At 38.4% G+C, this 27,357-nt stretch overlaps 1 protein-coding gene across 2 annotated transcripts in view; it reads left to right on the top strand.

Moving 5' to 3' along the window:
* phactr3b (phosphatase and actin regulator 3b) overlaps positions 1 to 26,557 on the top strand; it is a 75,815-nt gene extending 49,258 nt beyond the window's left edge. For both annotated transcript variants that reach the window (XM_084394823.1, XM_084394822.1), the window contains 5 exons: positions 20,905 to 20,960; positions 23,397 to 23,458; positions 24,263 to 24,403; positions 25,496 to 25,572; positions 26,022 to 26,557. In XM_084394823.1, the coding sequence (XP_084250949.1) occupies positions 20,905 to 20,960; positions 23,397 to 23,458; positions 24,263 to 24,403; positions 25,496 to 25,572; positions 26,022 to 26,037 (352 nt within the window). In that variant the 3' untranslated portion in view covers positions 26,038 to 26,557. The remainder of the gene's footprint in view (positions 1 to 20,904; positions 20,961 to 23,396; positions 23,459 to 24,262; positions 24,404 to 25,495; positions 25,573 to 26,021) is intronic.
* The last annotated feature ends 800 nt before the right edge of the window (positions 26,558 to 27,357 follow it).

Raw genomic sequence — 27,357 nt, 5'->3', positions numbered from 1 at the left:
TCAGCTTAATGTCATGCAGTCCGTGTGTGTGTACAGCACATATTAACCAGTAGGGGGAGTTATGACCTCTTTTCTGTGATCACACACTAATGTTGGCAGCCTTGCTTTTCTATGGTGGACTGAGATGGGCATGGCAAAACCCTTATTCTTGAGTCATTTTTGTGTTAATTTCGTGTTTGTGTTTTTAAAGTGTGCTTTGGATCATTGAAATGTCCAGCCATGACCAGGGTCAGATTTAACATATGATACCATTCAAAGTTGTCTTGGGGCCTTGAATGAAAACCTTTTAGCAGTCAACGCTAAATACCTATAGTTTTGTTTTCAACCTCTTTGGTCTCACACAACCCATTTCCACTGAACGGTCATGTGACTTTGGTAAACTGTAGGCGCATGAGATTGTTATTTGATGACAGAAAGGGCTTTTTTATGGAAACCCTTCCAAAGAAGTGGTGATTATGTATAGGTGGCGTCTAATGATAGTTTTGCAGATTTTCTGAACTAACGTCTGCAGTTCTCCAACTATAATCCTTACAGCTTTTTTAAACTTATATTTTGGTGGCGTGAAAAATGATCTATTAACAGATTTGTTCAAATAAATCAAAATCAGACAGTGGGGTGGATCTTGCAAAAGGTAAACGGTTTCGATATTTTAGGGTGGAGAAGGATCAGACAAACCTTTTTTTTTTTTATCTGTCTCTACTGAAAGCTTTTGCCTGCAGCTTTTAGGGTAGCCAGATGTCCTGTTTTTTCCTGGGAAATACAGGACTACCCCATGCATAACAGGACATCTGCTCACTGTAAGTGGTTTGAAAGCCATTTCATGGAGAGGAAAAACAATCAATGGTACAAAATGAAAGCCTGCTCATTCTTACAGAAGCAATTCATGTTTGTGTTGCAGTGGAATTTTTCTCTTAGTATTCTCACTTTGATTTTCGCTTCCAGTTTTCTTGTCACAAAGGTGGATTCCTGTGTTTTTTATGTATTTTATTTATAGTGGTTGCATAATTCAAGCATCCTCATGAGACGGACTTGTTTGTCATTTATGTTTCTTGCTGAAGTTACTTAAGTCATTAACTGGTTATGCCTCCTCAGTGACCGGGTGATAAACAGCAGTTTCTGCCGGTGTGCGCTCGGCTCCAGTGTATTCCTCCTCAGCTGTGATTATCAGTGAACTAATAAAATATTAATGGAGAACATTGTGTGTAATCCCAGTGGTTGTAAATAACTGGGGAGTTGCTGGAGTAAGAAGAACAGAGCAGAGAGAGAGAATGGAAGACTGTCTAATGAAAGCTTTTACTAAGCAACATGCTTTGCTTTGCTCTGTGAAGCGAGGCTTTACTGTCCGATTAAACATCTCCTGAGCTTCACCGTTAAGTTAGTGCACAGTATAAACTAGATTTTAATGTGGTTATTGATATTTTATTTGAAATGGGATTTTGTCGATAATAATACTATATTGTCTTTGTTTTTGTGATGGTATCTATCTTTCCAGAAACTGCATCTGAAGTGGCATTTATATGTATTTACACAGACTGGTTAGTGCAGCTCAGAGGTGGCTTGAATACATTTACGGTTACATAAATAATGCTATAAGATTTTGTTTTTGTCACTGTCATGTGACCTACGGCCTCATGGGATAGTAAGTGTCCATCGTAATCTCGCCGGAAGTAGTAGGTCACCCGGGTACTTTTCACCCACTGTTTTATGAACACTATGAATTCGGACACACTACCTGACTCACATATTGTTTTACGTCTAATATGCGGTATGGAAATGGGCCTATTGGGACACAGGACTGTCTTAATGAGTGAGTCATTCATTCAAATGATTTGTTCAAATGGCTGGTTCATTCATTCGTTGAATCATTCATTTAATTGATCAGACTCTAATGCTGAATGACAAAATAACCTTGTATAAGTGCATAGTGTATTAGTGCATAGTGTATAAGTACATAGTGTATAAGTACATAGTGTATAAGTGCATAGTGTATTAGTACATAGTGTATAAGTGCATAGTGTATAAGTGCATAGTGTATAAGTGCATAGTGTATAAGTACATAGTGTATAAGTGCATAGTGTATAAGTGCATAGTGTATAAGTACATAGTGTATAAGTGCATAGTGTATAAGTGCATAGTGTATTAGTACATAGTGTATAAGTGCATAGTGTATAAGTACATAGTGTATAAGTGCTTAGTGTATTAGTACATAGTGTATAAGTACATAGTGTATAAGTGCATAGTGTATAAGTGCATAGTGTATAAGTACATAGTGTATAAGTGCATAGTGTATAAGTGCATAGTGTATAAGTACATAGTGTATAAGTGCATAGTGTATTAGTACATAGTGTATAAGTACATAGTGTATAAGTACATAGTGTATAAGTCAAGTCAAGTCACCTTCATTTATATAGCGCTTTTTACAATATAGATTGTTTCAAAGCAGCTTTACAGTGATAATAGGAAATTACAGTAACAGAGATTGTTTTGGCTTTACAGCAGATCTAGAATAAAGTTATTGTCCAACTAAAGTTAGTTTTGATTGATTGATTCACTTCCGTTGCAAAGATCATTAGTTATTAACTTAGGGGCCGCTAACACAACACTGTTCTAACAGAAAACCCTCAACACGCTTAAAAATTTATAATAAAGAATTATTTATCGCTTCCGCGTAACCACGTGAACCGGAATTATCCCGACAACGCTTTATCTGTAGAGAGGTAAAGGGAAGGGAAGGAGGCCTTCACAGGGGAGGGACTGGTTGACACGTGTCCAGGCACAGGTCCTTCATCAGATCTGGATACGGCCTGGATCCGATGGACTGCGGTAAACCTCGGATATCGGAGACTAATATTAGCATAGTGCTAATTATAGCACTTATAATATGCATAGTGCAAAACTGCATAGTGTATATGTGTATAGTGTATGAGTGCATAGTGTATAAGTACATAGGACCCTATCTTACACCCGGCGCAATGCAGCGCCAAGCGCGACGCAAGTGTGTTTTGCTAGTTTCAGCCAGACGCAGTTTTCATTTTCACGTCCTGCGCCATGTTGTTTAAATAGCAAATGTATTTGTGCCCAATTGTGCGCCCATGGGATGCTGGTCTGAAAACGAGTGTGTGTTCTGGTGCATTGTTGGAGCGTTGCTATTTTGAGGAACAGAAAGAGACTGAGCCATTGACCAACTGAAACCTGGTCTAAAGTCAATGGCGCAATATTATTATTTTTGTTATTTAAAGAGCGCGTTAGTAATGTGAGCCTATAGGCGGGTCCACAACGCTCGTACACTCTGCTTATTACACACACAGGGACGCACAGCAGCACACAAACATCCCAAATATTTAAAATAAACGGATTACAATGTAAAAGATTATTATTGTGTACATAAAGATATGGTGGAATCTGGTTTGTCCCGTAGATGTTCTGCTTGCGCACTTTAACCTCGCGCACGAGCAGATCCGTTTGCACTCTGGAGACGGCTTCGGTCTTTCCACTATCAAATTCCGTCATGTAAATAGCGAATCTGCCATGGTGCGAGTGCAACTGGCATTTAAAGGGAATGGGAGATGAGACTCTGATTGGTTTAAAGCACATAAATCCCAAAACACACCCATTACTCATTAAGAGAATAGGGACAACCCTTTTAGACCATGCACCGGAAGCACCAACCATTTTTCCCATCGTTAAATTAGCAAAAGTGGATTCGGACACGCCCTAAGTGAACTTGCGCCCTGCGCTTTAGATCATGCGCTTAGATCGTTAAAAAAGGTCCCATAGTGTATAAATGCATAGTGTATAAGTATGTACTATATAAGTACATAATGTATAAGTGCACAGTTTATAAGTGCATAGTGTATAAGTTCATAGTCTATAAGTTCATAGTGTATAAGTGCATAGTGTATAAGTGCATAGTGTAAAAGTGCATAGTGTATAAGTGCATAGTGTATAAGTATGTACTGTATAAGTACATAGTGTATAAGTGCATAGTGTATAGTGTATAAGTGCATAGTGTATAAGTATGTACTGTATAAGTACATAGTGTATAAGTGCATAGTGTATAAGTATGTACTGTATAAGTACATAGTGTATAAGTGCATAGTGTATAAGTATGTAGTGTATAAGTACATAATGTATAAGTGCATAATGTATAAGTGCATAGTGTATACCGTAAATCCTCTAATAAAGGCCCGGGCCTTTATTTTACTCAAGCGCATTGCGGCCCAGGCCTTTATTGGAAGGAGGCCATAATTAGAGACAGGCCTTTATTTGTATTTGAGCAAAACGGACTACCAGTAGAATGAATAAAAACGAGATTCTGTGTCTATTTTAACCTATAAAATACTAGGTTAATTTATTGAAAACGTACAGTTAGTTACCATATAACATTATGGTATGCATACAGAACATTAACAACAAATAAATATAATATAAATAATATTTTTTGTGAAAAGCAATGATTCATTTTAAAAAACAGTATTTGTTCCAGCAGTAGTAACGTTAGCTCCACAACAGCACGCATCTGTGCATTCATTGATTTCATTCATTCATTCACACACTAGAAACGCGTGTCTTTTTGCGTGTAACTTACAGACACTATTGCGATTAGAACAAAGCAAATAGAACTGACCTATTTCTCAGCTGGATCCGTTGCTCCTCGAAATAATACTTCCAAGCACTTCTGAGGTAAATTTTCCAGGATTATTATTACTTAGATAGATGTATGTTATCCAGCTGATTGTGGGTGTTCAGGTTTGCGTGGATCGCCTCAGATTATTTGCGTTTGAATAACGCGCGCTCTCCGTAATTAAGAGATCAAAGTCAACAGAGTATTTTGAAACTCGTTTGCACTTAAGAAAAAAAGCGAGCCTATCGCGCCAGTGCGATTGTCGATCCCAGGGGGTTAAAAAAAAAGATTTTCGCCAAAAATCCTCTTTGGCTCCGCAGCTGCCATGGTAAACAACATTAGCCTACCGGTGACTGAATTCTCACGTGCGAGTCAAGAGCGAAGTGATTGACATGACCAGGCTACCATAGCTATGGCTTGGATTCATTAGCAAACATTGCCCCCCTGTGGTATTTGCATGTTACTATCACAAGCATAATGTTGTGGCCTGCCCAGAACAACGTTGAATCTAATAATAGCCCCGGCCACTATTAGAGACCGGCCTTTATTTACCTCCGCCAACAGCGAGACCGGCCAATGTTAGAGACCCGGCCACTAATGGAATACAGGCCACTATTAGAGGATTTACGGTAAGTACGTAGTTTATAAGTATGTAGTGTAGAAGTACATAATGTATAAGTGCATAGTGTATAAGTGCATAGTGTATAAGTACGTAGTGTATAAGTATGTAGTGTATAAGTACATAATGTATAAGTGCATAGTGTATAAGTGCATAGTGTATAAGTACGTAGTGTATAAGTATGTAGTGTATAAGTACATAATGTATAAGTGCATAGTGTATAAGTGCATAGTGTATAAGTGCATAGTGTATAAGTACATAGTGTATAAGTATGTACTGTATAAGTACATAGTGTATAAGTGCATAGTGTATAAGTACATAGTGTATAAGTATGTACTGTATAAGTACATAGTGTATAAGTACATAGTGTATAGTGTATAAGTGCATAGTGTATAAGTGCATAGTGTATAAGTACGTAGTGTATAAGTATGTAGTGTATAAGTACATAATGTATAAGTGCGTAGTGTATAAGTGCATAGTGTATAAGTGCATAGTGTATAAGTACATAGTGTATAAGTGCATAGTGTATAAGTATGTAGTGTATAGTACATAATGTATAAGTGCATAGTGTATATGTGCATAGTGTATAAGTGCATAGTGTATAAGTACATAATGTATAAGTGCATAGTGTATAAGTGCATAGTGTATAAGTATGTACTGTATAAGTACATAGTGTATAAGTGCATAGTGTATAAGTACATAGTGTATAAGTATGTACTGTATAAGTACATAGTGTATAAGTACATAGTGTATAAGTGCATAGTGTATAAGTGCATAGTGTATAAGTATGTACTGTATAAGTACATAGTGTATAAGTGCATAGTGTATAAGTGCATAGTGTATAAGTATGTACTGTATAAGGACATAGTGTATAAGTGCATAGTGTATAAGTACATAGTGTATAAGTATGTAGTGTATAAGTACATAATGTATAAGTGCATAGTGTATAAGTGCATAATGTATAAGTGCATAGTGTATAAGTACGTAGTTTATAAGTATGTAGTGTATAAGTACCATAGTGTATAAGTGCATAGTAGGGCTGGGCGATATATCGCATGACATTGTTAGGCGCATCTCGTCAGTAAAGCCGGTTCCTTGATTAGTAGTAAATCGCCATCACCTGCTTTCAGATGGAGCGGCATTTACAACACAGAGCCGTAGTTCACTGACAAGCTGAGCCATATCGCATTAATTATCGCGGACAATTAATGCGATATGGCTCAGCGCGTTGCGCATGATATTCATATGCTATTTTAAGGGCGCATGCTTGGCCATAATCAATGTAGCGTGTGCACAACGCACATACACTTTGATTCTGTCATCTACACAGAAGCAGCAGTTTTCATTTTTGCAAATCATACATTATTATAATAGAAAGATAGATAGATAGATAGACAGTTAAAAGCATAAATCTAGCTTACACATTTACCCAAATTATCATACGCCTGTTTAAGCGATCCATCCCCAATGTCACTTCTCTGTGTTTTACGGCCCTGACGAGAACGTCGGTCTCCTCGGCTGTGAACCGCTCCTGGCGTGCGCCTGGCAAATCCGCCGTTATAATAGCAATCCGCCATGGAACAAGCGTGCCTGCTCTTAAAGGGAATGTGAGATGTCGCTCTGATTGGTTTATTTCACGTTACGCCCAAACCACACCTATGAGTAATGAAGCTACTTCAGACCAACACATTTTAGATTTGTGTCGAGCGCAAGAGTCATTTATCCCGCCGGTATAAGAGCAACAGCGCCCGAGATCCGCCCACAAAGTTACTTACGTTTCAGACCGTTAAAATAGGGCCCATAGTCTTGATCAACATAATCAAACTTTTTACATAAACCATGAGAAACCACACAAAAAAAAAACTTTATTCTTCGTGGACACGGTCGAGTCTGAACTTTTACCTCAGTTCAGTGAACCGGTGACTCGAGAACCGTTATGAACATTAACCGACTCTTGACTCGAGAGAGAACGGCTATGGTCTGCTGTTAACTCGAGAACTCCTGCCATCGGGTCACTGTTATATTTGCAATATTATTTGTTACACTTTTTCAGCAAAAGATCTCAGAAACATACGTTTCCCCCATTATGAAAGTTCTCAGCATGTCAGATATTCCCGAGAGACTGTTCTCAGTTCAGTGTACTGTTGGATTAACTGGAGCGCTGAATGAGCCGGCAAAACCGGCATCATAGGATCATAAACTCCTGGATATTGGCTCATTTCGAGATGGAGTGACTGTCAGACACGTCTGGAAGTGAGTTTGATTGAGTAACTGTGCTGACTTGAGCCGTCAGTCCGATTTGGTGAACCGATTCAGCCAGTTCACTAAAAAGAACCGGTTCAAAAGAATAATTAATTGATGAACTGGACATCACTACAGCTTTCACAGAAGTCACTTTCAAACCAAGCAGATTTCTGTCGGTCGATGCGATGAACTCACACGAGCAACTTAAACATGGGAACTTTCTCGTCCTCATGCAAAAGAAAGAGTAAATGCGACCACACCTTTAGTAACAATTTGAGATGAGATGATGTTCTGGGAAATTCAATGGTCGTTTATGATCTTTGGTCCATTGTTGACAATCCATTGTTGGAATCTGGACGTTCAGAACCGAAAGGTTGGCTTTATAAACACGGCTAGGCTGAAGGGTTACCGTATGTCATGTTGTTACAGGTGTAAGTATACAGGAGCCCCTCTGGAGTGTGTGTGTGAGTTCTGCGAGGCGCTGACAGTCGCTCTCGGATGGGTAACACACACCCCACTGGGAGGCTGAGACTGGCCTCACAGACACACACAGCTTATGTAAGGCCTCCACTGGACTGGCTTACGCAACCGAGCGCTTGGAGATCGAAGCCGCACACAATCGCAGAGATGAACTTTATTGAGGTGATAAGAGAAACTGATCCCAGGTCAGGCCTGGCCTCAGGGTGTTACATATCGCTGAGTGTGTGTGTGTGTGTGTGTGACCCTTCTGAACTTCATCAATGAAGGACATCAGATGATGCGTGGTGTGAGACTGCACTGCAAAAAATATTTGTCTTGTTTTCCAGTACAAATATATCTATTTTTAAATCAAGATACATTTACTTGAGAAGCAAAATGACTTAAGATATTAGCTCTTGTTTTCTGAAAACATCTTCAAAATAAAGTGAGTTTTTGCTTGAGCATCTGCCAATGTGGTCTTGTTTTCCCTTTGTATTAAGTTTATTTTTCTGACCCCACTGGCAGTTTCTGACCCCACAAAGCAAAAGCTTGCGTCATTTTGATGGGTTTTTTTTTTTCAGAAAACAAGAGCTTAAGTAATTTTTCTTCTCAAGAAAATGTTTAGATATTTAAAAAAAAAAAAAAAAAAAAAAGCGTTTTAGAGAGGTTGCTTTCCACAATAACCAATTTTCAACTCATTTTTCTGATGAAAATGCAAGTGTTTGCATGTGTTGTGAATGGTTGCTAGGTTTGTCAACAAACCGTATGTTTTGAGGTAACATTCGTCACAAACGTGCGAGATGAGTTATGTTTTATGCTTCGGGTTAAGGCTGGAATGCACTATATGATTTTTGCCCAGGTTTTTTACCGATTAACAGTCTGGAGGAGTCGATGCTAGTTCTTTAAAGTCAGAGCTAGTCTACAGATTTTCGGCAGATTTCACAGAAAATCGTGTAGTGTATGATAGACACAGACATTAGACTGTGATTCCATCCGTTCGGAGGTTCTCAAACATGTTGGATATTTTGAGCCAATTTGAGAACATTTTCATTTATCACGCGTCTTCTAGCAACGAGTTCAGGATGACTTGAAAGTACGTTAGCTTGTGATCCTCAGCCGTTTAGTTCTTCCTCTGTCGGCAAGTGTATAATGCCTAGTGTATTCCAGCCTTGAGATGTAACCCTGTAACTTTAAGTATGAGCATTGACAACAGGAAACCGATTAAAAATAATGAATATCTTCGATCAAAAATGAGCACACTGGAAATGAATGGGAGGCAAATTTCATCTAGTGGAAACATTCGGGATACTGTTGCCAAACTAAATCTTACAGTTTTTTGAGATATCAATCTCAAATTTGGAAAACAGCTGGTTTAGATGCACGGCTTTGATTTGCTCACAGTTTTAGAGTAAAATATATTTTTCATATAAAAATTGAACATTTTATTTTTGTGCATTTTTCATAAGTTACTTTTTTTTCATGGTCACTTTTTTTTTTATTACTTTTTTCACTTCACTTCACTTCATCTTTAAAAAGAGACCAAACTTCAGTCTGAGCTCCAAAGCATTCAAGATTTATGACAGTTTAAGTTGGAAATTACATTTTCAGGTCCATTCTCAAAAAGTTGGTTATAACTAATGCATAAATATAATTTAGTTCCATAAAAATACAAAATATTAAATTAAAAACATTATCGAACAAAAAAATCAAAATAAAAGAAATCTGTCATTTTTGACTGACACGCAACAGTCCCAGAGGGTTAAACTGGGTTGGTTTAAGATCCCTGGATCTGTAAAGGTTAAAAAAAACCTGTGTCCTATCAAAGTTTTGCACACAGAAACACACGGAGACGCTTGGATGACCAGATATGAAGTGAACTTTATAATGGTATTTCATTACTCCGAGGTCTGACAGGAAGAAACCTAAGAAAGCAGTGTGAAACAGAAGTGTGTGCTCAGCTCTCATGACCCGGCCGTGAGTCAGGCTGTGAGGAGCTGCGTAACCGGAGCTCTCCATGTGCGGTGTGTGTAAACACAGGTGTGTATCCCCCGCGCGCAACAACAGCAGGGGAGCGTGTACACGACACACACGTTGTCTCTTTTGTCCAGTGCTGGGAAATCATTTTTAACAGGAATGACTGGTCAACAGAAAACTGATGCCTTGTTTTTCAGTGGTCGCCTCGCTCGCTGCTCCGATCAATTTGCTCTAGTACCGAGAGGACAGTTTTATGGCTGAAAAGTTGTTTATATGGCTCGGGAGAGTTGATGAAGTTCTCCGGTATGTTGCATTGAAGTATCAATCATTCGGTCTTGAAAAAGAAAATCATACTGAGAGCTTCATATTGAGAATTTTGGAGACTTTACACGACGTCCCTGTTTTGTCTCATTGCTGTGTCGGTGCAACGGTTTTGTCGTTTGCATTCATTGATACAGCACCAAATGGCAATTTATATTTACTAGTGCTGGGCAACGATTAATCACATCCAAAATTGTGTTTATATAATATATGTGTGTGTTATTTTATATTTTATGTTATATTATTTTAATTACACACATATGCATGTACAGTGCTATGCATAAGTGAATACACCCATGCTAAAGTTGACTAAAAAGAGGAATAAAAAAATCATATTTTGGAAATTGAACTTAATGCCTTAATTTAAAAAATTAGGAAAAATCCAACCTTTAAGGACACCAATTTTCTTTGTGAATGAATAATGTATCGTAAATAAATAAATGTTCTTCCTTAAAATACAGGGTGCATAAGTGTGTACACCCCTATGTTAAATTCCCATAGAGGCAGGCAGATTTTTATTTTTAAGTATTTAAAAAAAAAAATGTTTTAGGATACTATGCATCCTGATAAAGTTCCCTTGGCCTTTGGAATTAAAATATCCCCACATCATCCCATAGCATTCACTATACCTAGAGATTGGCATGATTTTATTTCAGTTAGCCTAATATCTAGTTTGATTTGCATTGAGAGATGATCTTATGGAAAGTACCCCATGCCAATCTCTAGGTATGGTGAAGGCTATGCACCAAAATTGGTGTCCTTAAAGGTTGGATTTTTCCTAATTTTTTAAATTAAGGCATTAAGTTCAATTTCCAAAATATGATTTTTTATTCCTATTTTTAGTCAACTTTAGCATGGGTGTATTCACTTATGCATAGCACTGTATATATTTAAGAAATATGTTTGTGCATGTATATCATTTATATTATATATAAATATCACATTTTCTTAAATATATACATGCATATGTGTGTATTTATACATATGTTACAAAATAAATATACACAGTACACACACATATGTGACCCTGGACCACAAAACCAGTCATAAGTCGCACGGGTATATTTGTGGCAATAGCCAACAATACATTGTATGGGTCAAAATTTGCCAAAAATGAAAAATCATTAGAATAATGTTCCATGAAGATATTTTGTAAATTTCCTACTGAAATTCATCAAATGTATTTCTGTGAGTGGATGCAGCACAATCGCCAACAGAAATGGACAACTTTAAAGGAGATTTTCTCAATATTTAAATTTTTTTTGCACCCTCAGATTCCAGATATTCAAATAGTTGTCCTATTTCATATCCTAACAAACCATACATCAATTAAAACAAAATTGAATCTTATGACTGGTTTTGTGGTCCAGGGTCACATTTATTATTTAAACACAAACTTTTATTTTGGATGCGATTAATCGTTGCCCAGCCGTAATATTAACCCATATTGGAAAGCTTGTGAAAGTTATGATTGAGGCACTTTGGCACCATAAACAAATCAGATTAAATGATACAGTTTGAATAACAGGGTATATAACAGAATAACAATGAAAAAAACATGTCCTTGTTGAACTTATTTGCGCATTTAATTAGCCATTCTGACAGTTGCTTTACTGCCTACATAGCGAATGCATGTTTTGCTGTTGAAGCTTGTTTCGGTGTTTCATTGTGCCAGGATTATATAACTGCATCCCTTTGCTTTAGGCTGGTTAGGAAATCAACCTCTGCGGTCATTCACATCAACTGACATGATCTCCCAATTCTCCGTTGTATAATTTCTTTGTGTGTGTGTGTGTTGTTGTGTAACACTGTGTTCTGTACATTAGCATGTGAATTGTGTCAGACTGCGCCATGAGCAGAGCGGTGTGTTGGCGGGGAAGGGGGATTCCTCTCGGATGCTATTTTTATCCTGCTGCATTGTCAGTCGCACTGGAAAACTGCAGCAGGACTCCGGATCAATCCTCGACGTCACTGTTGCTACCTCCAGGAGGGAAGAGATTCGTACCCACACTTCCCAGACCAATCCTGGCGCAGTGACCCGCTGGTCCTCATCCACCTTGGCTTCCCGTAACGATCTTACGTCGGGCCCGTGTGACCCGTCGGCAGATCTCGAGCCCCTCCCGGGATGACCTTACTATCTATAGCTCTCTCTCCACAGGACTCGAGCTGAAGCTAAATATAGAGAGGAGAGCTGATGAATTATTCATGAACGTTCACTAGAGCAGAGCCCAGCTCGAGATAGAGAAAGCGAGATAAAGACAGCTGGCTGTTTAGTTTTGAGGCGAGGGCTCGGTGTTAAAATAACAAGACTCCCACTCACAGATGCTCCACGAAACCAGATTTCTGCCGCAATCTTCGATTGTCAGCGCTCCGTTCTGATGAGACAACAGCTTTCACAGTAGCAGATCTGTGTGTGACATTATTTCTTCACACTTTTCTATACAACGACAGTTCATATAGGAAAAGGGTTTAAGGGTTCCCATCGTGAGATCATTTTATGGATTCAGTTTTAAGTCATTCATTTTGTTTTAGTTCTATTTTAAACACTGTAATTATGTCAAATGTATAGTTATTACTACAGCAACTACATGTAACGTGTTACACAATATTTTCTCTTTAACTATTACACTGAAAAAAACGTGAAATTGCTCAGAAATTGCTTGTAAATTTCACAATTAATTACAAAGAAACAGCCAGTAACACGCTGAATTAAACATGACATTTTAAAGTAGAAAGACTGAAACAGTATTTTCTGGTAAAGCATACTCCAATAATCTTTGTTTTTTATTTTAATGCTGTCAAATTGATTAATCACATCTAACATAAAAGTTGGTGTTTACATATGTGTGTGTGTGTGTGTGTGTACAAATATATACACACATATATTACATAAACTTTTATGTTAGATGCGATTAATCGATTTTTATTCAGTGTACATGATATAATCATTGTGAAATTAGAACAAAATAGAGCTTTCTTGTCTTCATGAATGCCTTTGAGAACAGAAAACAGAACAAAAATCATTATTACTGTATTATTTCACGGTTCTCATCTTAATTGTGTAACAAACCGTCGCAAACATTTTCCTTCTGTACTGTATCTATCTGTGCTAGTCTCACATCTCCCATATCACTCCGCATATGCTCTTCTTCTTGCTTGCATAATACAATTATTTCAACTCAAACTAATATTTATTTTTTCTTAAGCAGTTTAACATCAGATCCTAACATCAGATAACTGTCCATTAACCGTTACGTAATCTTATTGTTTAAACTGAATTAATGATGTCTTATATCTCGCAGTGCATTTTGAGACTGCATCTTAAAAACTGCAGTGCCTTGTGAAGACAAAAAAAAAAATTCGATATGAGATTACTGTAAATTGAGGCCTATTGCATGGATGTCACGTATTGTACAATGCTAGGGAATAGTTCCTCCTTCCAGAAAACACCCAAGACTTCAGTTTCTATTTAAAGAATCAGCCATTTATAGCCCAAATCACCTCGGCACGACTCACGCTCACACACGCACACACACCGGATCATTACCCTCTCCAGAGCATTCGATGGCCGCTGGAGTTGCTAGGCAACAGCAGCCAGTCAATAATAGCTAGATGTGTAGCACTGTAGGGGAGCCTCTCTGAAATATTAATCGCGGTTCCTTAGAAAACCTCTTTACAGTAAAACCTACAAAGCAGAGGCTCAAACGGCCGTCCTGTTACATAGTGATCAAACGTCGTCCCCGATTGTTTGACTTTATTTCTTCCGTCGTGGCAGACACAAAATGTTCAGTACAATTCACAGAGTGCATGTTCCCTCTGTGCTGAGCGAACATTGTGCAATAAAGTGCTGCATGTGTCCGTTCTTCATTAGTGTTTATGTGAGCGTATAGCTGGCCTGTGCACATCTCAAAGGGCTTTACTAGTGGTGTGTTGTAATGGAGTTTGCCGGTTTGCACCAGTTTCCCCATCAGCGCTGCAGGATTATTGACTGTGTGTTTCTGGCCTGCTAAATTAAGCTCCGCTTCACAGCCAGGCGACGGCCCAATGCTTGGGATGCTTCATAACTATAGATATCATAAGTGACTGTGCATATGACGCTAGAACCGGATGTGACATCGTCTTTACAACTCCAAAAAAGCCCAGATCCTGGAATTACACGCTGTCTCCGCACAGATCTGACATCCAACAGTGAAAGCGCTATATTTACATTTGAATACACTTGCTAATTAAGTCATCAGAGGCACAATACCAGACACAGCCAATTAAGAGCGCCCACATTCCTGTGCATCAGATCTGCGTACTCCAGATCTTCAGTACGAAGCTTTCCAAATCTTTTGTCCTGTTTCAAGAGGGACCCTCTTGTTGTGTTCTCAATATACACTGCTGGTTTCATTGTGAACGGTTCATCAGTACACGTTATTTCAAAGAGCATGTCAACAGAAGTGAAAAGAAAAAATGGTAACACTATATAATAATAAGCCTAACAATAGTTAATGCATTAACATTAACCAAAAATGATCAATGCATTGTTTAAAGAGCACCTATCATGCTTTTTTACATGTTGATCTGTGTTTAGTGTGTAATGTTGCTGTTTGATCATGAAAAAGCTCCAGTTCTTCTCTATATCAGTGTCAGTATTTCTGAACTCCTGAAACGCCTCCATTGTAGTCTTGAGTTTCTTCCGGGAACGAACACGTCACAATACTCCTCATTATAATAATTCATTCGCAGAATAAAGGGGCGGGGCCTGGTTGAGCTAGTTAGTAGTGTGTTAAACTGGCGGTTATGGTAAGGGGCGGGACATTTCCCAAACACACTCGAAGAGCTCGACCAATCACAACACACTGCTCCAGCCGACCAATCAGAGCACAGTGTGCTTTTCAGAAGGAGGGGCTTCATAGAGACAGGAACTAAACAGGGGTGCGTTTCCCGAAAGCATCGTTGGCCAACTATGGTCGCAAGTTCCGTCGTTACCAATAGAGTTCAATGGACATTGCGATGAACTTGCGACCATAGTTGGCCAACGATGCTTTCGGGAAACGCACCCCAGAGCGTTACTAGCCGCGTTTCCATTACCCTTCAAATTGTTCAAATTGAAATTGCGAATTGAAAATACGCCCAATGGAAACACGTCAATTTCGCAAAAAAACTCCCATTTATGGCAAAAAGTTTTTCCGCTCGCATGAGGTGGTTTTTCAGGCAATTCGAAAAAGAAATATTTAGCAAAACTGCAATGGAAACCGTTTTTGCGCATTTACAGGTCAGCTGACGTAGATGACGCGGTGTGTTTGGACAGATTACGAGACAGAGTTCTTTATTAAATTCATAAAAGACAGAAGAATTACAGGAATACTGGATTCTAAACCTCAAATAAATGCGGCAATCAAAGACCTCGAAGCAGAAATGAGGGAGAAACACTCAGAAACTCCTCATTTGTTCCTTACCATTAATGCCTGGAAAACACACATACGTCTCCTTTGATTAATAATAATGGCTAGTGCAGTGGCGGGGATATAGTACATAAACCTACCAACGTCCGTTGCAATGGCTTTTGGAATGATTTTACTTATCGCAAGAAGAAAAGGTTAAGTTTTAGTCACATAACATCGATTAATGGAAACGCCGTCATTTCGCAATCGTTTTTTGTCGACATTTAGAATAAAATCACACAAATTTTGCGAACGCAAACGCGCCTAGTGACAGACTGGGAAGAGAGGAGCTGCAACATACGGGGAAAATAATCAACATTCAAGCAGGAAAACCTGTATTGAAATTAACATTAACTAAGATGCTTTAGAAGTAATTTTAATTGTTAGTTCATGTTAACTTATGCTAACTAATTGAATCTTCGTGTAAAGTGTTACCAAAAATATGGTAAATTATGACAAAATAACAAAAAACCAAATAGTAATCCAAAATACAACAAGAAAGGAATGATGTTTTGTCGACTCCACAGATATAGTAATATAGGAACATCTCATACAGCCCCAATCCACCAGGCTGTTTCCCAATGAAAATCTCAGTATTGGAAAATCAATGACTGGAAAGAGCCGAGTTGCTCTGTGGGCCACAAATAGACAGTTCCTCCAATAGCAGACATTGTTTTAACCCAACAGCAAATCGATTTGTGTTCATTCCCAGTTCTGGCCACATGAGGATACGATCTATTTAGGGAAAGAGCTGAATAGGTCAAAAACAATGCATGAAGCAATTAGGATCTTGACTGGATACTGTATAAATATGCTTTCTATAAGTAAACCAAGCATCCTTTCTGAAGTGTGGGCCATTTGTGTCAATAAATCCATTTTCTTGTAATTACTGATTTGGATTTGTTGTGTCATGTTTTTGTGAAGTTCCTCGGATTGAGAGCGAGTGTAGATGTGATGCGTTTGAAGATGAGAGCTCACACTGATCCTGTGACGGTCACGCAGGGACACACCGGCTCTCTGTCTCATGTGTCGCTCTGTTCTAAAGAGCAGACCTGGGGTCAGGCGCCAGATTTGATGAATTATTGAAAGAGAGCTCAGAGTAAAATTGCTTTCATGTTTAAGCCTTTATTTATATATATATTTACTAAACTGTAGAAACAGCATTTTGAATATTGCTCAAAGTCCTTTCTGTTTGACACACATCTTCATGTGAATGTACAGGAACAGGAACTGTATTAGGCCTTGTCTCTTCAATAAGTTTGATTAACATATTTGAAGTGCACTGACAACATAGTTTTATATAATGAGTTTAATAATTAGATTAATAAAAAAATAAGACCTTGAGATAAATACTGTACTTATGAACAACATACTTTTTGAGCTGCAAAAGATAACTTTCACTTCACATTTCACAAGTGACCTATGACATCTTATGACATGAAATCCTTCTAAATGTAAATGATCTCATGGACGTGGCTGCTGTAGCCAGCTATCTATCTATCTATCTATCTATCTATCTATCTATCTATCTATCTATCTATCTGTCTATCCGTCTGTCCGTCTATCTATCTATCTATCTATCTATCTATCTATCTATCTATCTATCTATCTATCTATCTATCTATCTATCTATCTATCTATCTATCTATCTATCCGTCTGTCCGTCTATCTATCTATCTATCTATCTATCTATCTATCTATCTATCTATCTATCTATCTATCTATCTATCTGTTTGTCCGTCTATCTATCTATCTATCTATCTATCTATCTATCTATCTATCTATCTATCTATCTATCTATCTATCTATCTATCTATTTGTCTATCTATCTATCTATCTATCTATCTATCTATCTATCTATCTATCTATCTATCTATCTATCTATCTATCTATCTATCCATCCATCCATCCATCCATCCATCCATCCATCTATTTGTCCGTATTTCTATCTATCTATCTATCTATCTATCTATCTATCTATCTATCTATCTATCTATCTATCTATCTATCTATCTATCTATCTATCTATCTATCTATCTATCTATTTATTTGTCCGTCTTTCTATCTATCTATCTATCTATCTATCTATCTATCTATCTATCTATCTATCTATCCATCCATCCATCCATCCATCCATCCATCCATCCATCCATCCATCCATCCATCCATCCATCCATCCATCCATCCATCCATCCATCCATCCATCCATCCATCCATCCATCCATCCATCCATCCATCCATCCATCCATCCATCCATCCATCCATCCATCCATCCATCCATCCATCCATCCATCCATCCATCCATCCATCCATCCATCTATCTATCTATCTATCTATCTATCTATCTATCTATCTATCTATCTATCTATCTATCTATCTATCTATTTATTTGTCCGTCTTTCTATCTATCTATCTATCTATCTATCTATCTATCTATCTATCTATCTATCTATCTATCTATCTATCTATCTATCTATCTATCTATCAGTCTATCCGTCTATCCGTCTATCTATCTATCTATCTATCTATCTATCTATCTATCTATCTATCTATCTATCTATCTATCTATCTATCTATCTATCTATCTATCTATTTGTCAGTACATTTTACAAGAAAATACTATTTCAGTCTATCTACTTCAAAGTTTCACATTTAATTCAGTGTGCTACTTGCCCATTCTTTGCAATTATTTGTGAAATTTCTGAGTGAAATTGTTTATACACCAATTTTTTTTCCAGCACAGACAAGATTTCGGTTCCTTCATCTGTCTAGTACATCTCATTTTAAACATGCAGTCAGGAATCCAAACGACACTGGAAGAAGCACCCCGGAAGTTACATAAACGCTCAAACCATTCTTAAGCATGGATGTAAACTTCTGTAATGATCCCTGGCATCCTTGTCCCTCAGGGTGTCCTAGACACACTTGGCCATCAATCAAAGCCATAATGGCCACCCATGCTGTCTGAAAGCCCTTCAGAGCGCTGGCTGGACCGGGACGAGGCTCGGGCATTAAAACACATCTCAGTGAGCAATGACATCCAGTGCGATCCAGGCTGACTCACGAACACTCACTGACACTCACATCAGGAGCTGTTCCTGCAAAGCACTGATCGCTCTGACACATCGCTGGGTCACTTAATGTACATCAATCCCTCATGTTTCATAAGTGGAGGAAAGAGCGAGACCCCAGGGTTTGGGGCGTTTGTGTGTCTGAATGAGAAGGGTTGCAACTTGCAACCAGCCAGTTCTGTATTCGAAAGAACAAAATGCCTTTTGAGATTATACAAGAGCCTTCTCTCTATAGCGCATGCTGTATATTTCAGAAATAAATGCTGGATTTATGTGGTGTATTTCAGGTTTATACATGTAAAAGAAGTCTGACTAAAAGTCTGTTAGTTTCAGGAAGCACTGATTTCATGTGTAGACTAAATGTAGTTCGAGTATCTCTGACAGGAGCAAAGCAACCTCTGAGCCATAGACATTTTTATTTTAGTAATGTATTAGTAAATGTTGAAATTAACTTTAAAAAAAAAAATCGTTTCATTTTTAGTCGGCATGAAACAGAAGTTGCACTTGTCATGTCTTCCCTATTGTGCCGTATATCCGAGTGAAACAGCTTCTCAAACAAGAACAGATGTAGGGCGAGGCTTGGTTTTGTCCTTGGGGAATTGAGAGGAAGTTATCCTGATTCAAGATTATGAGGTGCACAGAGAAATAATTTATAATAAACAATGCTATAGTCTATAAAAAAAAAAAGAACAAAAGAATAGTCCATTTTGATTTCATGTTGACTTTAGGCTTCAGTGAATATGATATCACAGCTCAGCTGAGCTTCCGGCCCGCATGGCTCGGTTTAATCTTCCCACAGATAATATTTCCAGGATCGGGGCCAATCGGGCAGGATTTAAAAATATCCATCTCTTATTTGGAACTGCATTTTTTAAGTCTGCTGTTTATGATTTATGGCGTCATGTTCTGATGTGACAATTAAAGTGGGCGAACAGAGAATACTTCAGCTGTCATGTGAATCTATCAGTCAAGAAGTGATGTGAAACTAGTAGTCCTAGAGCCCCAATGTCCCAGAGATTTCAACGCGAGGACTATTCTTATCATTGTTCACCGAGCAGCACAATTTGACAACACAAGATCAGTCTTGTTTCATATGCAACAGATGTGTCAAATCTATTTCTTTTTAACACCATCACAACTTACTGCGTGGATGAGCACAACACCATCCGTTCCTTCAGTTCTATTCAGACTGCATATGTTGATGTTTCTTGTTTTGAGACCTCTAGAACGTGTGGTGATTCAAACCAAATGAAATGATTCATTCTGAGACTGTGTAAATGCTATGCATTGAGAGTGTATTTTATCACATGACATTTTTGCTGTTATGCTGTAGGGTTTGCCACGAGCCAATCCCTTGAAAGTCATCTATAGAATTCTGAAGTTGTAGAGAAGCTTTTAAACGCATTATTACTGAGATAAATTGAAGGATTACATCATTTACATGCATGTTTTCTTATGAATATGAAAGCCCCGCCCAACACGTCTCTCGACCGACCGCGTCGTTTAGAAACAGATCATCGACTATCCAGAGTGAACGATCCTTAAGTCTCCCTTCGAACAATAGTGTCCTGTTGCCATGGAATTGTTCTGCTTTATCGCTCTATATCTCTCCTTTGTTGTGTTGAAATCAGCATAGATGTGTTTGGATATTAAAGCATCCATCAGAGGTTGTATTTTCCCTGACTGCAGCATATTCCTGCAGGAATCTCTCCCGCACGCGCCGCCCCCTTTATAAATGATGATGCGTGAAGGATCTCCAGGATCACACCACTCCGAGACTTCAGAGAACTCAGGACCAGATGCACATCTCTGTCTCTTTTTCACTCTTTTCTATTACCTTTTAATACAACCCGTCACTTTCTACTTATTTCTTCGTCGATGAGGCTTTCGTGTAGCACGCGCGCACCCATGAACAAGTGCCGTTCGGTTTCTTCCGTGAAAGCAGGGAGTTTCCAGCACAGATAATACTAAATGTGGAGGTGTGCGAGCTTTAGATGCGATGATCCTCGGCGATGTTTAGACGCGAGATGGGACGCAGGGTTCGCCTGTAACATGCGCGGGTCGCGGGATCCCCACTGACGCGCACCGATCACAGACTGGCACAGACACTTTTGGAGATTGCGTGAAAATGGTCCAGAACGTGATTTTGGTGTTTTTCCGCAGGAGATTGAGTCAGAGACCAGCAGTGGAAGAGCTGGAGAGCAGAAACATCCTCAAACGTGAGTATCACACCTGTCAGATGAGAGACGAACACTAGAGCTGCATACAAAAAGTATTTTTTTTTTCTTATAATGGATTTGTCTGTGTTTTTGTTATTGTTATAGTCACACTTTGCAATAATGTTTGTTACCTGCGTGTTTCTATGTTAAAAAGAAAGTGTATATTTTTATTTACAGTAAAGCAATTCTGTCAGGTAAAATTGTGGTCATGTCTAAATGAACTGGTTGTATTCAACAAAACTGCTTGACTGGATTAGGATAGACCACAAAAGTCATTTTTAAGATTTAGGTCAAATAACCAAAATCAAGATTTATGCATTTCAATTTATAGTAAAATTCCATCAAATTGAATTAAATAATCCTTACTCACTTTATGAATTTAGAATTTTTAATGAGTAAAAAATATGAAGTAAACAATGAGTAAAAAAGTGTCAAGCATGTTTAAATGTAATTTTAAGAATGATTCAAAATTTTAAATCTTGAAAAAAATTGAGTGTAGAAATAAATATTAAATTGTATGCAGTAACTGGCCACTTTTTTCATTTAGTTTTGAATTTTGAATTTAATCACTTTTTTTTTTTTTTTTTTTTTTTAAACAGTCCTCCAGTGTGCCAAATGAATTTGAGCTACACATATTCCATATAAATCTAATCAACAGCATGAGGTTATACATGTTTAGATCAGATTAGGTTGGAATAAAGAGATTATCTGTCTGGAGCTCGACACAATAATATCAGTGATTACAGACTCTTACACTGATCTACACATGATCAGAGACCCAGCTTCATTTAACTGCTTTATAATAGCTTTTTTGATGAATTTAGGATTATTTAGATAGATAGATGTATACTTTATTAATCCTTCTCAGGAAATTAGATGTGTTACAATAGCGACCAGTCCTTGCACACAGACAACATCAATCTATACCTTACTACATTCATAAAATAAAACTTTCACTCAAGCCTTCTATAACCTTTAATATATTAACTAAAACATGATATACCCTATAATGATAATATTACAAACAAATACACAAACAAAATTAACTAAAGCATACAACCCCTATTTTAATATTTCCAAGAACATAGGTACAAAAAAAAAAAAAAAAAAAAAACACAGTTATTAGTAATTCTTTATGATCTTTATAAGAAGTAAAAAAAAAAAAAAAAAAAACGTTGAGAATCTATTTTCTGTTTCGCCTTTTCTTTCTGAGTGTAAATGGAATTTGACAAACCTTGCACACTTGTGCTGGGTCTTGTTTATTCAGCGGAGCCTCGGCACCTGTGTGTATCTGTGCTGACACACACTCTCACACAGCTGCCATTCCAGGCAAGAACAGAAGTTCACACACAACATTCTGCATGCATTTTATTCTACAGTACGTGCACTTATGTGTAGTTATCCGAGTGAGTACTGGGTACCCGAAGGTAACTACAGGTTAGGTTTAGGGTTAGTACCACAATAGGTTATTGTAATTACTATAATAAGTGCACAGTGTGTACATGCGGAACAGGACTGTAAAATACAGTGCTAACAAAGAACAAAGCAAGGACGAGCAACAAGCAGAGTGTCCTAAGGAACTGGAACATTAAAAGTGTTTCCCAAAGTGGTTTACCGTAGTTTAATCATACTGGATCAACACGTGCGTCTGTTAAGTCCTCCGCAGCACAGATTCTGATAATCCACATATTTGATAGAGGGAGATATAAGGGAACAATGTTATCCTGCACTGTGAAAGAATAAAGCCTATCAAACGAGGGTCTCCAGGACAGCTGCCGACACAGATGTTCACGAGAGTTTGACGTGGAAACCAGAAAAAAAAAATGTATATACACATTTTGAATATAATATATACTGACATTTGAGTTAAAAGTGCAGTAAGTGATTTCTGAGAAACACTTTATATTTGAAATCAACCCAAACAAACACACCATTCATTGCATTGTTCACAACAACAGCTTATCTTGGTTCTGTGTATCATAGCAAAACCAGTGTTACTCAGTGTTCAGGTCTTCCCGCTGGAAAGCTTTTCTAATATTAACGCTGATCATAACCCTTCTGATATTCCTCTGGCCTTTTCTCTTTTGCAATGTCTCTCAGCCATTTCTCTTTCTACAGTCTTTCTTCAACTCTCCCTCTCGCTCTCTCTCCTCCCTTATCATGATTGGACACGCCCCCTACTGTTGATTGGCTACAAGTGTGTTGTGTGGCGTTCGGTCCCATCCAGTTTCAACCGCGTTTCTCAGAAATCGCTTACTGCACCTTTAAGAGAATCTAATAGCTTAAAGAGACTGATACTCTAGTACACCAGTGAGGTTGAGTGAATCGTGCTCTTCATGCGGTGCGCTGGATTAAGTTAATCTGTCTGTACCTCTGTGGACGGCGTGTCTGCTTCTTCTCATGTGTGTGTTTTTTTTGTTGTTGTTGGATTTGCAGAGAGGAATGACCAGACAGAACAAGAGGAGAGAAGAGAAATCAAACAAAGGCTGAACAGAAAGGTGTGTGAATCCTGACAGAGACACATACACACTCATATCGGCTCTGTTGTCATATGTAGAAAACACTCATAGTCTGCTATTGAAGAAAAAACACTTTTACTGCTGTAATATCAGTCACTCATGTGCAGCAGTGGCTCATGAACCTAGAAACTCCCTATGTCACCATATAAAAAATATTTTTAAGAATATTATTGATAATAATTGGACAAGACTGGACAAATACCACCACTCTGCAAATATTGCATTCCGCAAATGCTGAAGTTAATGGAAAAGCATTGATTAATGTTTATTAAAGCCAAAAGTGACACAACCCCCTTAACCCCTTCCCAGTCACCCCCAATTTTGGCAAGTGCTGCATACATGAAATGCCCAAAATAAAAAGGTTACTGCTCATAAGTAATTCTGAATAGAAACATAACACACATACATTTAGAAAGCCAACACTTGAGAGTTTATAGTTCAAGACTCAAAATTAACCAGACTGTTATTAATATTGAGATATATAAGCTCAAACATATTTTGAACTAAAATAATCTGGGATCACCAGTGATCCCTGACTGGTAAGAATGTGGTCAAATCATTGCAACTAAACCTCGAGAGGCTTTGCAGGAACAGAATGAAAAAAGACACCATTGGTAAATAAATAAATTTATATATTAATGACCTAATTGAGTAAATGAGTTCATCATGAGCCTGCCTGTAGACTGTGTCTTTTGTTGGCATTTCAACAGATTGAAACATGCGGCTCATCATTTGTTGACGGTGTTCATTGACTAAACCTCTCTCCTTCTCGTGTGTTTCCAGCTCAACCAGCGGCCCACTGTGGACGAGCTGCGGGACCGGAAGATTCTGATCCGTTTCAGTGATTATGTGGAAGTGGCCAAAGCTCAGGATTACGACAGGAGAGCCGACAAGCCCTGGACGAGACTGTCGGCTGCAGACAAGGTGTGTGTGTTATGGACTCACACACACCCCCTACAGGACACCACACACAAGACCAGTCATCTTACTGAGACATTTGATATAATATAAAATACAAAATACTACACTGTTAAAAAATCCTTTGACCTATATCAACTTAAAAACTTAAGTTGCTGCCTTACATTTTCAAGTATTATCAACTCGGTTTGTTACAGTCAACTTAAATGATATTAAACTGACTTAAAAAACGAGTTGAATCTTGTATAACATAAAAAAATGAGTTAAAATCATGTAAAAACATAAGTTGCCATGACTTCATCATTTTTTACAGTGTAGGGCTTATGGATCTACAATATCCTGATATGTTGAATAGTACATCAATAAAATGATAGATAAGTAAATACATTTTTTTTATAAATGGATTATTTTTACAGAAAAAGTTGTATATGGTGTGTTAAGCAGTTCCACACAGCATTATCAAATTATAGCCAAAATACTTTTTTGAAAACAAATGAATACTGTTCTTAATCAAGGCTGCATTAAATTGGTCAAAAGTGACAGTCAAGACATTTAAAATGTTACAAAAGATTTCTGTTTTTAATCATGTAAGAATCCTGATAAATGAAATGTATGACGATTTCCAGAAAAATATGAAGTGCACAACTGTTTTCAACATTGATAATAATCAGAAATGTTTCTTAAAGAGCAAATCAACAGATTAGAATGATTTCTGAAGGATCATGTGACACTGAAGACTAGAGTAATGATGCCGAAAAATCTGCTTTTTTAACTGAAATAGAAAACAGCCATTTTAATTTGCAACAATATTTCTCAATGTTACTGTTTTGACTGCATTTTTGATCCAGTAAATGCAGCCTGGGTGAGCGGAAGAGACTTCATTCAGAAATAAATACAAATCTTTCCAACCCAAAAGTTTTGAATGGTTGTGTAGTGAATGAGTAAGCTCCAGAGGATGTGTAGAAAAGGATAATGGGCGTTAGTATTCTGCAGAACTGACACTCTGTGCAAGCCATATCATTTCTATAAAGCGTCAGGCAGAAACAGGTGATCTTGCGTGTGTGTGTGTTCATCATTGTTGTTGTTTATGCCTCGCAGGCGGCGATACGCAAAGAGCTGAACGAGTTCAAGAGCAATGAAATGGAGGTCCATGCGTCAAGCAAACACCTGACAAGGTCAGTGTGTGTTTCCACTTCTTCTTCATGACCTGTTTCCATACACTCTTCCATGTTTGCATAAGCATCCGCCACAGAAAAGTCACCGCATCAATGATAGATTAGCACCTGCTTGCGCAGTCTCTTGCGTAACCGATACAGGTGCGCGACACATACAGTGGATCAATATGGGAGGTTGTTCTTAATATAGCTGTATCTGTTCTGAAGTGCAGGATCAGCACACACTAGCGCTCGCCGACGTGTGTAACAAATGCTTGCTCACATTCAGCTTACGTCGGTTATATTAGACCTCATTTCTGTGGGCACAAATAGCTGAACAAGGTCCTGCCGAGCGCAGATCTGTCTAGAGCGCACACACACGCTGTTCTATTAATACACATTTGATGGATGATAGCTGTTTTTTTTTGGTCGGCCCGCACTTACAGGTGTTTTCTTCCTTTGCACTGCAGGTTCCACCGACCATAGCAAGGTTTCTTCTGTGAAGAATATGCTAACGGTATCTCTGTGAAGTCTAAGACCTCAGGAGGCTGTCCATGGGCGCTCCATGGAGGGCCTGATATTTGGGCGCTAGTGAACCTTGGAGACCGTGTCTCTGGAGCTTCAGCCTGAAGAAGGCAAAACCCTCTAAACTCCTCTCAGCCGAGTTATCGAACCTTTATTCTCTTCAGGGGACTCTCGTGGAATGCTGGAAGACTGTTTGAATAAAAAGACATTGACTTTTTTTTGTAATGGACTGTTTTAAACGGTCGCTTTTTGATGCCAATGGGGGGCGGGACGGGGGGGATTGGGGATAAAGCATGTGACTCTTTCGAATCTTTTTTCCCACACCAGTGTTGGTGCTGTAGTGACACCCCAAACGTTTCTGGGCTCCTACTAAAACTTGAGTTTCATATCAGCTGTATAGTTGTTAGTATGAGGAATGGAAATCATGTCTTACCTTTGCAAGGACTATTTATTGTCTGTACAGTACAAGCTTTGGATTTTTAACAAACGACAATGTCTGTTTTCTTTTTGGGATGGATGGACGGCTGGATGGACATAAGGGTGGATGGATGGATGAACATACATTAGGATGGATGATATTAGGGTGGATGGATGGATGGATGGCTACACAGATGTTAGGTTGGATGGATAGACATTAGGGTGGATGGATGGATTGACATTAGGGTGGATGGATGGATGGTGGATGGATGGATGGTCTTCTTTTTGGGATGGATGGACGGACGGATGAATGGACATTAGGGTGGATGGATGGATGAACATACATTAGGATGGATGATATTAGGGTGGATGGATGGATGAATACACAGATGTTAGGTTGGATGGATGGATTGACATTAGGAAGGATGGATGAACAGATGGATGGACATTAGGGTGGATGGATGGATGAACATACATTAGGATGGATGATATTAGGGTGGATGGATACACAGATGTTAGGTTGGATGGATAGATTGACATTAGGAAGGATGTATGAACAGATGGACATTAGGGTGGATTGGCTGGATAAACATACACTAGGGTGGATGGATGGATAGATGGATTGACATTAGGGTGGATGGATGGATGGATAGATGGATGGATGGATAAACAGATGTTAGGGTGGATGGATTGACATTAGGGTGGATGGATGGATGGATGGCTGGCTGGATGGATGGATGGATGGATGGATGGATGGAAGATGAATAGATGGACATTAGGATGGATGGATAGATGGATGGATAAACAGATGTTAGGGTGGATGGATTGATGGATGGATTGACATTAGGGTGGATGGATGGATGG

Source organism: Rutilus rutilus (genome assembly GCF_951802725.1).
Source record: "Rutilus rutilus genome assembly, chromosome: 22".
NCBI lineage: Eukaryota > Metazoa > Chordata > Actinopteri > Cypriniformes > Leuciscidae > Rutilus > Rutilus rutilus.
Note: the sequence above shows the minus strand (reverse complement) of the source record. Positions and strands in the feature narration are given on the sequence as shown.